This window comes from Columba livia, chromosome 2 (assembly GCF_036013475.1).
Source record: "Columba livia isolate bColLiv1 breed racing homer chromosome 2, bColLiv1.pat.W.v2, whole genome shotgun sequence".
NCBI classification, from domain to species: domain Eukaryota; kingdom Metazoa; phylum Chordata; class Aves; order Columbiformes; family Columbidae; genus Columba; species Columba livia.
Window position 1 is genome coordinate 137,830,751 of NC_088603.1, and position 14,291 is coordinate 137,845,041.

The following is a 14,291-nucleotide window of genomic DNA, read 5'->3' on the forward strand; positions in this document are numbered from 1 at the left end:
CGGAGCGAGGGGGCGGTAGCCAGCGGCCATCTTGTTGCCACCGCCTGTGCCGGGGGAGGGCGCGACTTGTGCGGCCGCTTGCGGGGGCGCCCCCGGGGCGACCGGCAGCCATGAGCGCGGAAGCGGCGGACCGGGAAGCCGCCACCTCCAGCCGGCCCTGCACGCCGCCGCAGACCTCCTGGTTCGAGTTCCTGCTGGAGGAGGCGCTGCTGGAGCAGCACCTGCAGAAACCCTCTCCCGGTGCGTGCGGCGCGGCCCCGCTGACGGCCGCCGCCCCTCGGTTTCGGGCGCCGCCTGGCGTCGCTCCCTGGCTCCTCACGGGCTCCGGGGAAGAAACCCTGGTTCGATTCCCCGCGAGCCCCTTCCCCCGCCGCTGCGGCCTGCAGCTCGGCCGCTGCCCGCCCGGGCCTGCTGCTGGCGCCGCCTCCCGCCGCCCTCCCCCGCCTCTCCTTCGTGCCCGCCTCCGGCTTCCCCGCGGGAGGCGTCGCGGGGTTTGGTGCCCCGCGCTGGTGACGCGCTGACAGGCGAGGCCCCGCCCGAAGGGGAGGGTTGAGCGCGGAGGGGCCGCCGGGGGGTGCGGGAGACGGGGGTGCGAGGGGAGGCCGGGGTGCGGGGTGGAGACGGGGGCGTCAGGCCACAGCTGTGCAGAGTCAGCGCAGGCTCGAATGTACTTGTCTCGTTCTACCTTGTATTTCTTATTTAGTAACTTGCATTTCTATATTTTTTTCCTCTGTGGTATATCATTTTTGCATGTGTGAATTTTGTTTGTGGAAATGTTACCAGTTGTTTATTTTTGCCGTTTGTAAAAAAAAATCATTACAATTTGCAGCTGGTTTTCTCCCATTATAGTCTTGCTAGGGCCAGAAACTGGAGTCCTCCTGAGTTCAGTGCTGAAATTGCTTTGTATTGTTACACTTGGAATGAAGAGAAACCTAGTCTGATGTATTATAATTACTATATTTAAAAGTATTTGATCTTTTCACAATCATAAACAAGAATCATCTTTTTTAGCACCTGAATTCTACAAGCACGTGAAGGGAACAGGAAAACCTGGGGCAGTATTAGCTTTACAAAAAGTAGATTTAAGCGTAGTCAGGCTATATATTTTGTGTTTAGATCTTATAGTGCTATTTTGCAATTAAAAGTAATAATTAATACTAGTCTTATGTTTCACCAAGTTCAGTGAGAGTTTAATAGTTACGATTTGGCTTCAGATTTTCAAAACAGCTAAAAGGTACTGGAAGGCTGTCTTGTTGTAAGGGAGACGCTTGGGGGCTTTCTTTTTTTAATCAGTCTGAAAGCGTCTTCCAAACATGTTCAGAAGTACCAGCAGTTGCTTGTAAATATATTTTAAAATACAGAGGAGAATTACAAGATAGTATATATTTTTACAACAGCTAACTTGTGATTTCAATAAGCAGCATTTATTTTCTCTAAATGGAAGTACTGAAACATAATTAATACAAAATAGTGTAAATAAATAAAAGTATGAGAGTGTGTTTACCGTGCCCAAGTAAACATGAAGGTTAAACAAAGATATGTTTATAGTCTTATTTAATGCAGGATAGGGAAACCCTTTGGGATTAGGATCTGCCAGGTGACAATGTCAGCTGTATAAATGACAATGAGATAAGATCCGTGTTCATAGCTGCAACAATAAATTAATTTTTGGGCTTGCAAAGAATTTGAGGAGTGGCTGTGTGTTTTGCAGATCCACCACCTGTACAGCTGATTGTCCAGTTCTTGGAACAAGCTTCAAAACCATCAGTGAATGAGCAGAACCAAGTCCAGCCGCCACCTGATAACAAAAGAAACCGCATTTTGAAACTTCTTGCTCTTAAAGTTGCTGCTCATCTGAAGTGGGATTTGGATGTATTAGAGAAAAGGTATAGTCTGTACATCTTCATGCTGAAATTACTGAATTGAAAGGGCTTGAGATCCTTATTTTAACAAATGGAAATCTTTCTTGCTCCCTTTTCTGACAGTATCTTTCTTACATTAAGAAGAGTCTTGGGTGTAACAACTGAAATCACATTTGATTTAATCTGTGAGTTAGAAGAGGGTTTTGGTAAAAGCAATGTCTGCAAACAAATCAATACTGGTTATAATTTAGAGAGAAAGAATAGTGGGTCTTAGGCATCAAGATGAATACGTCTAAACTGCATAAAGGTTTAGGTTTTAGGTTACGTTTTCTTTGGTGACAGTACTGTCTTAAGTTTCCACATTCTGGCATGCTTGAAGTTGGAGGTCTTGCTCCAGTTTTGTTGCTGTAAAGCGCTCCATATATCTGTGAACTAGATCACTGAACTCTTCGAAGCAGGCAAAATCCACATTTGCGTATTTTCTTTGAATTATTTTAACCCAAATAATTTCAGCTGCTGAATGATTTAATGAGGTAGAACAGTTGAGAACTTCCTTACTCTGACAGTGTAAGCACATTAGGGAACTGCACTTCAGCATCCTAAAAGCTTAGGGGGGCAATACTTGCCCCAGTTGTAACTGGCATAAAATCACAGAATCACTTAGGTTGGAGAACACCTTTAAGATCATTGAGTTCAACTGTTAACCTAACATTACCAAGTCTACCACTAAACCATGTCCCTAGGTGCCACATCTACACATCTTTTAAACACATCCAGGGATGGTGACTCCACCACTTCCCTGGGCAGCCTGTTCCAATGCCTGACAACCCTTTCCGTGAAGAAATTTCTCCTAATATCCAGTCTGAACCTCCCCTGGCACAACCTGAGGCCATTTTCTCCCATCCTGTTGCTTGTTACTTGGGAGAAGAAACCAAAACCCTCCATGCTACAACCTCCTTTCACGTAGTTGTAGACAGTGATAAGATCTCCCCTCAGCCTTCTTTTCTCCAGGCTAAACAGCTCCAGCTCCCTCAGTCACTCATCAGACTTGTGCTCTAGACCCTCCACCAGCTTCATTGCCCTTCTCTGAACTCTCCAGCACATCAATGTCTGTCTTGTAGTGAGGGGCCCAAACCTGAACACAGGGTTCAAGGTAGGGCCTCTCCAGTGCTGAGTGCAGGAGGACAATCAGTTCTCTGGTCCTGCTGGCCACACTATTTCTGATACAAACCAGGATCTTCTTGGCCACCTGGGCACGCTGCTGGCTCATGTTCAGCTGACTGCCAACCAACACCCCCAGGTCCTTAATATTTTTGTCATCTCTTAAGCTGTGTCGTATTTGTCTGCCTTAGTGAAGTGTTGTGAGGTCGTATTACCGCTTGCCAAAATATCTTTACAAGATACTGCAGACAATGAATAGAAACCTTTATTGTGGTTGGTTGTGAAAATATTGTATGGAAAACAACATCTGGTATACAATACTTTATACATATATACTTTAGCTTTTAAAGCAGATGTATGTGAATGTGAACAAGAGGGCTTTTTTTTTTCTTTTTTTTTTGCCTGCTTCTCTTGCAGGAGGAGTTTATACTGACATTTGTGGTGTATTTTCTGGCAGTTAGTACCTTTACTTCTTAAAATGCAGTTGTAATCCTGATTCAATAATCAACCCTGCTGCTTGACATTATTTGGCTTATTCTGGGTTTTGATAGGATTGTTTTGTCCATCTGTGGTGTTTTTCTTGAAAGAGAACCAATCTGAAGTCATTTCAACTACTAATTTAGCATCTCTAGATAGTAGTTAAGAGTTCCTGTTCTGTTAGCTTGTGAAGCCTAAGATTGTTCTTAATTAAGAAACATGCTTTTTGTCTTTAACTGGTTATACCAAAGGTTCAGTCATGTTAGTTAAAAAGGAATAAAATAGCAGCTTAAACCCAATTTTTTTCTAAAACTTCTGCTGTTATAAACAGTTGAATGGTGTTCTACTTTTGCCAATGAAAACACGATTCCTGGACCTCACATAGTAAAAACAGTGTTTGTTAGTTTAAAATGATGGCATGATAACAGACCTGGAGTCTAATAGTACACAAGACCTGAAATTTGTTAAACAGGAATTCTAGCTTGGTTGCCAGAAGTCTGGTTTCACTGGTTGTTTTCAATGCTGGTTGCAAAGAATGAAATTATTTCACAAGGTCAAAGGTACTTTGACAGTAGCTGAGCTCTTCTAGTTTCAAGTAACATCTAAATTAGTAATAGTGTTTCAGTTGTGTTAAATTGTACCTCAAAAGCTTGGAGTAATGCAGTTCTGCCTGTGTGCCTCCTCCTTTTATCAAGGAAGGTTCTGTCCCAGCTAATTATATTCTACATAATACTGCTTGCAGTGCTCTGTTGCACTTCCTAGTCTTCACTGTTTCCTGGTGGATGCTGCAGAAAGGGAGATAAGCTGTGATAGCACAGAGAAATGTTCCCTTTACATGAGTGAAATTCCATTTGCCATGGAAATGTTGTTTACCTTCTGGAAGTATGATCTGGGACTGCTTTGAGAAGGTTTTGTTAGTTGGGACCTGCTGTTGTAGGTGATTGGATTATTTTCAGGATGCTTCTGTGTGGATTAACAGTGGTGCACAGTAGTACAGCTGTTACAGCAACCTTCCACTTGGGCTTAGGCTGCTAATACTGGTACCTGCTTTACATACCTGATCTAGGTTGTCATCTGATACAGAGCAGTTCATTATGCTAAATAAACATACTACCCTTACTTCCATGGCATGTTAAGTAATCATATAGTACTGAATAGTAACGTATATTACTTAAACATTCCAGATCTAGGATTACTATATGAAATACTTGATTTTTTTTTTCTCTTTTATTTTTTTTTTTCCTGATAGCTTGTCCGTCCCTGTATTGAACATGCTACTGAATGAACTTCTGTGTATTAGCAAAGTTCCCCCCGGAACTAAACACGTGGATGTAGACCTGTCCAGCTTACCCCCAACCACTGCGATGGCAATACTACTCTACAACAGATGGTAAACTACTTTAAACCTATGAAGTCATGACAGAACAAAACAATGTTTTCTTCTATCTATAATGCTTGTACATAGAAGGAGAAAGAATCTCAAAGTAATAACAACTTTGAGATCTGTAGGTAGGTTATAGTGAGGAGCTGAGTCTGAAAAGCAATTTACAGCTGGTTTTGTTCCCTAAAAAATAGTCAAGGTAGTGGTTTTAACTGTCACCTAATAAAGATAAAAATCTAGCTGTCTTTTGGCTTTTTATGGGCATAAGAGCATTTCTTAAATACTGTATGTGCTCTTGAGCAGAGGATCTATCATTTCAGATGCATTCTACTATTAGGATAAACTGATATTTTTAAGAGGTGTGTAATCTGCTTATTACATTTCTGAGGCTAATACTGTTCTTTGCTTCATTTTCTCCTCTACACAGGGCCATAAGAACCATTGTTCAAAGCAGTTTTCCTGTAAAACAAGTGAAACCCGGTCCACCTCAGTTAAATGTGTAAGTTACAAGTATAATTCTTTTGGACTTCTTGTGTATTTTGTAATCAGAAATTTAATTTCTCTTTTAATATGTTACAGTCTTGCTGACTTTGTAGAGGCATGAAGAATCATGGGAGAAAGGGAGATGGCAATTTGCCTGGGCAGAATGCTTATCCTCTAGTTTAAACAGGGTACATTTCTTACATCCTGTTTTAACTTAACAGTAGCTTGGTTAGTACAGTTGTTTTATTATACCATTTTTCTGCATTATGTAAGATAAACTGAGAAACAATTCTTTTGCTTCAGTAGGCAATAAACTGTAATTTAAAGTCAGTATTCGTTTTGCATTCTGGAAGTGGTGTGGCCTTAGTTACAACCTGTCCTTGGAATTGACTTTTATGTTACAAATTTATCTGATAAAGCTGGGAGTATCTCAGTGGTACTTTTCATGTATTAGGCCATACGTGTTTGAGAGAGTCTCTTTAACTATGTTGATTAAAAATACTCTTTCTCCTGCTCATTTTACTATAAATCTTGTGTTGTCCTATAGGTATCAAAATTCTGTATGGGGACATAACTTTTATTTTTTTACACAAACACATGAACACAGTTCTGCGTCTGACATGTTCAAGAAGATTTAAATAGTGAAGTTGCAAGAAACTTGAGGCTGTAGAAGCTGGCATCTTCATGATAGTTCTGCTAATCTTAACAATCTGATTTTTAAAGAAAAAAGCAACTAAAACTTTCTAACTTCTGTTTTATTGAACCACATTCTCATCCAAAACTAATTATATCTGTATTTCAGATGTAGATAAGAGCAGTCAGTGGTCCTGCATAATGATGTTTAAAATACAATTAGGCAAAACTTACTAGAAGTGCATTGTTGTGATCTAGAATGTGAAGTAAAATGACATGCAGGTTTCCTTTTTAATTGAAATCTTTACCTCTTCTTTCATTTTCCAGGATGAACCAGATGCAGCAAGAAAAGGAACTGACTGAAAATATTTTGAAAGTGGTGAGATTTTTTTCCCCGTCTTATTTTTGCTTGAATTTATGTGTAAATATGAATGGACAGGAAATATACAAGTGCATCACAGTTTTGTTGGATTCAGTACATTCACATTGTATTTGCCACTTTCAGTATTTGCTACATTTCCGCTGTACGTGTTTTGGACAGTGTTGTCTCTGCATTGCATGTAGTATGGAATTTATTTTGTATGATTAAAGTATTTTCAACAGCCCATCCTTGGAGCCATATGAATTGAGCAAACCCCTGCACAATCAGTGTGTGATTAGTAATTAAGACCATACCATGCTTGAGCTGCAAAATCATATGGCAGTGAAATTTAACACTTAAAACATTTTGGTTTTAAAGGCTTTAGTAGCTGAGTGTTTTCTGTGTGTAGCTTTCAACAGAATGCTAGTTGCGCCTAGTGTTCCACTTTGAGAGAAGCAAGAAAGAGGAAAAACAAACCCTCTACTTAAGTAGTCTAGATAATTTTCCTGCTCTTGTACTACTTGGAATCAGTTAAATTATTTGTATTATACATTTTATACAATTTTTTACTTTTTCATGTATTTTAAAATAGCTGAGCATGAGTGATGGTTAACTCTTTTACTAATTCATTAACATTTTTGAAAAAATCTTGCTGCTCACTTGGAAGCTGGTTTTGTTTCAGCTGCCAAATAATAACTCAGAATTTACAGTCTGACCCTTGCGTAACTTAATGGTCCAAAAATGGACAAAAACATGTGGGTGAAACAGAGAAAAATGGTTTGTTTCACTTAGAAGTAAGGGTTTGATCCTGTTTCTCAGAGAAGTCACGAGTGTCTCTATTGTACAAGAAATGCAAGGGCATACTCTACATAGCAATAGGATGGGTGTATGAGGACTTTCATTTACTATCCTTTCCCTGTACTGTTACATTTCTAGTGTTAATTTAAGCCAGAGCTAAACTCAGAACCAAGATGTTAATTTTTTCAATGCATTTTAACTATTGCAGTTGAAAGAGCAGGCTGCTGATTCCATTCTGGTCCTAGAAGGAGCGCTGAAATTAAACAAAGATCTTTATGTCCACACTATAAGAACTCTGGATTTATTAGCCATGGAGCCTGGTATGGTGAATGGAGAAACGGAGAGTTCCACAGCTGGACTGAAAATCACTGCAGAGGAGATAGAGTGCCAGGTAGCTTACATTCTATAATAAGGGTTTAATTTGTATCTATGTTTTTAGACAAAGTGTTAGAACTTCTTTGAACACTGCAAATATTGTTACTTCCCCATCTGGAGTAAACCATTATATGTTAAGGACAGCTTATTGCATTGTTCTTAATGAGCATGTGGAAATCATTCTGTACTGTTGTAATGCCTGTGCAGAATTACTCATACTGAGATCGCAGTTAAAGAGGAAAGAATTGTTGTACATGGGGAAAGATAGGCAGTGTATGTCATCAGTCATAAGCTAAAACTAGGAATAGCGTGAAGTACATACGAAGTTGGAGCTGAAGTACTTAATCTTCACCTTAAACATTATATAAATTTCCAAGATAATGTGTTTTGTATCAATGCTGTTTACAGGTTTGCTATGATTTGGGTGCAATCTATTTTCAACAAGGATCTACAAATGCAGCTGTTCATGAAAATGCTAAAGAAAAGTTTTTCAGAACAAAGGAGTTGATTGCAAAGGTAATTAGTGTTTTATTAGTATGCATGTTCAACTCCTCTTTAAAAAGTGCCGAAATTATTGCTTCCTATAGCAATTTAATACTGTTAATGGTACACGTGGTCTTTAAAGAAACTTCATGGGTTTTTGACAGCAATTTTTTGTTTTTTTCACATTGTACCTTGTTTAAAATTATATTAATCAGCTGCAGTATATTGCTTCTTTGTTCTAAATTTTGTAATGAATATTCTCTTACACAAATTGTATTGATGAACAAAATGCAAAAATAATACTATCTCTAGTGCTAATATTATCAGTACATTCTGTGTCCATTGTGGTATTTTGATTGTGGTGATGTGGTTTTGAAGAAGCATACATCACTTTATTTTTCCTTTTTTTTTTTTTTTATTCTTTTTCCTTTCCCTTGGAAATCAGATTGTCCGACCTTTTAAAAAATACAGCATTTTAATTTTACAACCGAGGTATGCTTTTTTAAAATCTTGCTTCACATTTATATTCCAAAAACTGCAAAACTCACAATTTAAATAGACAAAACATGGTCTAAGCTGTCAAGAGCACATATAAAAGTATGCCATTAAAAAGGAAGTGTGTATGTACACATTCTTACGTTGTTTTGCTGTTACTTGGGGAAATTGTGAGTCTCTTTGTGTTTCTAAGTTAAGCCTATATTTAATAATATTTTAGCCTCTAAGATTTTATTAACTATTCATTTTCAGAATGGTTCGTCATCACTTCATTTTACCATTGATGAAGAGCGCTTAGCTGGTTACTGTCAAGCTTGTGGAGTTCTTACCTCATCTTCTGATGATGCATCTCAACAGGCAACTCCTTATAGTCAAATCCATAGCTGTATGAAATCTGGCAACTATCAGGTAGGGTGCTTAAATCAACCCACATATGTTTGAGGATTTTTTTTTTATCGTTCCATGTGGATGATTCCACCTGAACTGATAGGGATTTTAATAAATGTAAGTGTTCCAGTTAACTATTAAAACACATAAATAGAAATGTAACATAATCTGATATGTATATTAGACTAAAATATCTTGGATTGCATACAATGTAATTCCTACTAGCTGATGTGTGGAAATTTCTGGTAGAATCCAGCTTTTTGGGTTTCTGGGAATGTTGCTGTTGATGTGTGCAATTTTGGTTTTATTCTTTGATATTAAAGAACGTTTTTGTTGTTTGGTCCCTTTCTGGCTGTTTAATGAATATTAGTATTACCTATGGGTGCAAACTGCTTCCATTTGTTTGATAGTTTTTTCCATAAAAGATTACTTCATCTGTATCTCTTGCATTATCCGTTGACTATTCCAACTGTGTTTGTATTATAGGACTTAGTGAAGATATTTCTTGAAGATAATCTAACCCTTAGTTTACCTGTTCAGTTCAGGCAGTCGGTGCTAAGAGAACTCTTCCAAAAAGCTCAACAAGGGTGAGACATTATATAATTATATGTTTGATGATGATGAAAAGTAATATTAATAAGTTTTATGTTTTTCTTGGAAAGTATACAACATCTTCTGCCAACAACTTATATCCAAGAAACTTCAGCCTTTATTTCTGTTAGCAATATTCTAAACTACACTTTTCAACTAAAGAGGTATGTTGTGATGTATCTCACTGTGGCCATATATGGGGAAAAATGTAATGAGTATTAACACTTACATAAATAAATCAGTAAAGTCATAATTGATCATATATATGCGTGAGTATGACTAAGTTAATGCCTCTTTAGAGGTCTTCTAAAGCTTGAAGTCAAAACTGGTCAGATTAATAATACCAAGCAGTGACTGTGTACTTCATTGGGAGTGTGGTTACTTGTCATTAGGAGCCTTGTGCACTGCTGAACTAGCCCAGGGCTGAAGGACTAGTATGGTACATTTATAATAAGCAAAACATTTATAATTAGGAGAAAGAATTAGGAACATTACAAGGGCAACTTGTGGATGGGTCCCAACAGAGAAGTGCTGAGCCCGTGGCTGTGTCCAAAATTCAGCCTTCTATGGAGCTTAGGCACTTGAATCAGGGCTATATGGAAAGCAGCTCCATATAACTGTGATAATAATTCTTCTCTGAAGGGCAGGTGCCTACAAGTATTTCAGTTGAAGTGGTAAGAGAGGCTCAGTTTTACAAACACGTGTGAGGAAAAAGTATTGATGGTGACAGCCTGTTGTCAAAGAGCTAAGTACTCACTGAACTCAGCTTTCACTTCAGCCAGAGAGGAATCAAGTAACCACCTCTTAGAAGAGGATTTTAGAGCCTGTACCTTAGCACTGTGTAGGGCTGTTGTCATCTCTTGATACTGCTGATACAGAGCACCTTCAGTGATGAGTACTAGACAGAGAAGGAGGGAAGAGTGTGACTTTGAAATCTAGTTAAGACACACAGAGAAGGATTAAGAGAAAGAAGCCATAGGTTCTGGTTATTTGTTTTTATTTTTGTCCAATGATCGTGTATTCTGAGATGCATAAATATTCCTGAAGTCTTTTGGGCTGTTAGCCATGCTCAGGGCATGCTTGCCAAGAAGCAATGCACCTTTGTATTGGTCACACTACTCTAATTGAAGTTCCAGTGATGCTCAGACTGAAATTACAATGAAGCCTGTGTGTGTGAAACAGAGCTGCAGACAGGGAGGGAATTTGCTTTTTAAAGAAAGGGAGCTCCTGGGTAAACTTAAGCAGACCCTGAGTAAGGTTTTTCAGAGTGCAGTCAAAGGCATGTGCTTCAAACTTGTCTTGGGATCTGGCACCTGGAGCTTTGCTGTGATACCAACTCTGTGTTTGTCAGAGAAGTTCTGTGATCTTTGGTTTCGTGTTCATGCAGGAATGATGCTCTGGATGAAGTTTGTTTCAAAGTCTGCGTGTGCAACACAGTCTGCGATGTGTTGCAGGGTGAAATAATTGATATTCAGTTTTGTCTACTGTTCCTGAAACCCAGCAAAGAGAAAATAGACTTTCTCCTTGAGGTAAGAAATTATCTGAAATTAGAAGGGGGAAAGGTGTTTAGATATCTCTTTAGAGATACCTCTTTCCCCATATAACTGTATTATTGTTGCAAGTAATGCTCAAATTTCTGAAGCAGAGAAAAATACTTTATAAGGTAACTTCTCAAACTTAATTCAAGTTCTTTGCAGTTAGTACAATTACAGTCTATGTAATCAATCTTGGATCTGTGCTGATAGCTCCGTTTCCATCTGTTGGGGAGGAACCAATGTTGACTTGTTGCTTCAGTTTGGATTTGAAATTGCTGCAATTCCTGACATCCTTAAATTATATAGAGATATTGTTGAATAGTTTTTTTTCAAAGAACAAAGAAACAAATTGTCCAGAATAGAGAAATATGCTAGAAAAAGAAATATCTGTTGAAGAGGACCACTTTCCCTTACCAGCTTTCTTGTAACAGTTAGCATGTCATGAGTTACTGTGTGTGGAAGATTTAAACTGTTGCCCTCAGTGAAGCATTTTAGGAAACTATTATTGCTCAAACTAAACTTACTCCCTCTGTTGCTTTGCTGTTATTTTCATATCTTCTTTGCTTAATTTGAGCCCTGTCTTTTGCTTGTCTGTTCAAGCATGTGGCAAAAAATTGACTGACGGTGCTCTGTACTTCAGAGCCACTAAAAGCTGTTACATCAACTGCTCATATTAGGATTTAAACACACTTCTCAAAAAAATTACTGCAAGCTGGTATTTAAATTCAAATATCTAGTTGTCTTTCAACTATTGCTTTTTTTGTAAAATAAATAAATAAATAAATAAATAAAATACTGTGGCACTTGGTGTCAGCACACCTAAATATCAGAGGAGTGGGGAAAAGGAATGCGAATGGTGTGAGGTAAGGGCGGTTGTCTGAAACAGCCTGTCTTGTGTACAGGTTGGAAGAAACGCAGTCCGTCTGTAATGGCTACAGTGTTTGTCAGGTAACTTTGTTGCTTCCCTTGGGAGAGAGGGTTACTGCCTGGTACTAATTGTGAGTCAGGAAACTGGGTAGTAACACTGTCTGTAACTAAATATTTTAAGAGTTCTAAGGGGCTGCTTAATTATTTTCTTCTTTCTTCCCAGGTTTGTTCAAGATCAATAAACTTGGAAAATGCTTCCGAAGCATTGAAGAGAAGAATGGCAGCATTTCTCAAGTATGTGGCTGTATTAAGATAACATGAATTTACACTTTGTAAGCAATGCCATATAGCACAGTAAATGTTTAGAGAACTTATAACTGGCAAAATAAGTAGCTTCTTTCTACTTATCTGTTGACCTTCTTATTTGTTTAGAAACTTGTGTTTGGGTTTGGAAGATCTTCAGCTTGTCTTCATGATTTCATCTCATGAGCTGTTCATAAAACTGCTGAAAGATGAGGAACGGAAGCTACTCATTGATCAGATGCGAAAGAGATCTCCTCGAATCAACCTGTGCACAAAACCTGTGACTTCTTTTTATGATATCCCAGGTAATTTTCACGGCATTTCCATTAACTTATATGCAGGCCTTGCCTGTTTCCACACTTGAGATTATTATGTGCGGGTGCGGGTCTGTTCTCAGAAAAAGTTTGAAGATAATGTTTTTAGAGAGAATACTTCCCATTTTTAGTTGGTGAATGTCCTACTTGTTCAAGAAAGTGGCCATTATTTGCTTGTATGTTGCTTGTATCTGAGCTGAGTATGATAGATGTGCTCAAATGAACATGTTCTAGCTGACCAAGTGAAATAGAGGTGTGGTGGTTGGTATGAAACAAATCTGGCTGTGGTGACTGTTCCCACAAAGGCCTCCCTGCCCCTGGACTCACACCAGCACTCACTCATGTGACTGTGGTGAACTGGACCAGGAGTACTGTCTGGACGAGGTTTTACCAAAATGAAACCCAGATCTTTTTGGCAGCGCATTTCTCAGGTGTAGTTTGCTGGCTGTGAAGCTGCACAAGTCAGAGCTGACATAAGAGGTGCCAGGTGGTGACTGGAGCTGGAGAGAACTTAACTTTTAGCTCTAATACAGTCTTGCATTGACTTAAGCTAGTTGTGAAAATGCATAGTTTCACTAAGGCAGGATAGGAACATTTTTTTTTTCTGCAGGTCTTGAACCTATTGCTGCACTGTAGCAAGGGTAAGGGATAATTTGGAGCTGCTGGTGTGAGAAAAGGGGGTGTCGCAAGCAACCTTGAGGTCGAGGGGGCTGGGAAGCTGGCGCAAGGCGTTTGTGGAAGGGCACAAAAGGATGTATGGGGCCTATGAAAGCATTGATGTATCTGCTGTTCTTACCATGTTATGTTTAAAATGTTATATACTTAAAGAAATGTAAGCATCTACATTAAGAAGGAATGTGCTGGAGATCTGATTGCTTTTCTTTTAGCTTCAGCAAGTGTCAATATTGGCCAGCTTGAACATCAGCTCATATTATCAGTAGATCCTTGGAGGATTCGCCAGATCTTAATTGAGTTGCATGGTATGACTTCAGAACGCCAATTCTGGACTGTTTCAAACAAGGTAATTTATTTCATGTGTTCATGAGAGTGTGGTTCATCAGACTGCAATGAACAGTAAACACTTTGTCATAGATCCTCAATGTGATTTTTTTCCCCCTCTCTGCATAGTGGTGGTTTAATAAGAATGATGATAGATACCTAAACTCTCATTCTCTATGAAAAGTATGGCAACAAAACTTTGTTTTGAAGAGTTACTGATTGTGTCACAAGCTTTTTGTGTGAGAAAACAAATTTCTGTAGCTTTTGCTTTCAGTGTTCTGACTAGTTGGCAATACTATTTTAGTTAAATTCCTGTAATTATAAGCTGGGAGCGGGAGAGAAGAAGTTTGGGTTTTTTTGTTACGTAAGGATTTCTTGTTTTCTCTTTTGTTCCCCCTCCCAATTGTTGCATATTCAGAGTATGAGCAAATTAGGGTATCTGACCACTTTTATCATACTTCTATGTGAGCAATACATTACTTCTGATTAGATGTCAAAGAGTTGGCACTTAAATGTCAATAATCTTCAACACTTGAGTTTTGCTTTTAATGTTTTAATCAGTGATGTGAATTCTAAAACCTGTTTCTGTGCAAATGTCCTATGTATTTCTCTCCCAGTGGGAAGTACCAAATGTTTACGGCAATGTTATTTTAGGAATCAAAGACAATCTGACTAGGGATTTGGTCTACATCCTTATGGCAAAGGGATTACACTGCTGTGCGATTAAGGTGAGCAAGTCATATGAAGTAACTGGTGAATTAGTTTGGGCAACTGAATTTTAACAAC

The 14,291-nt window shown here is 38.8% G+C and overlaps 1 protein-coding gene across 1 annotated transcript in view; it reads left to right on the forward strand.

The window, feature by feature from the left end:
* The window catches only part of INTS8 (integrator complex subunit 8), a 25,010-nt gene continuing 10,719 nt past the window's right edge, over window positions 1-14,291 (forward strand). Inside the window, exons 1-14 of the mRNA XM_065054011.1 lie at window positions 1-240; window positions 1,712-1,886; window positions 4,750-4,890; window positions 5,309-5,380; window positions 6,325-6,376; window positions 7,365-7,547; window positions 7,940-8,047; window positions 8,762-8,917; window positions 9,383-9,483; window positions 10,875-11,016; window positions 12,113-12,183; window positions 12,322-12,497; window positions 13,394-13,527; window positions 14,123-14,233. Coding sequence (XP_064910083.1) covers window positions 111-240; window positions 1,712-1,886; window positions 4,750-4,890; window positions 5,309-5,380; window positions 6,325-6,376; window positions 7,365-7,547; window positions 7,940-8,047; window positions 8,762-8,917; window positions 9,383-9,483; window positions 10,875-11,016; window positions 12,113-12,183; window positions 12,322-12,497; window positions 13,394-13,527; window positions 14,123-14,233 — 1,752 coding nt within the window. The 5' untranslated portion in view covers window positions 1-110. The remainder of the gene's footprint in view (window positions 241-1,711; window positions 1,887-4,749; window positions 4,891-5,308; window positions 5,381-6,324; window positions 6,377-7,364; window positions 7,548-7,939; window positions 8,048-8,761; window positions 8,918-9,382; window positions 9,484-10,874; window positions 11,017-12,112; window positions 12,184-12,321; window positions 12,498-13,393; window positions 13,528-14,122; window positions 14,234-14,291) is intronic.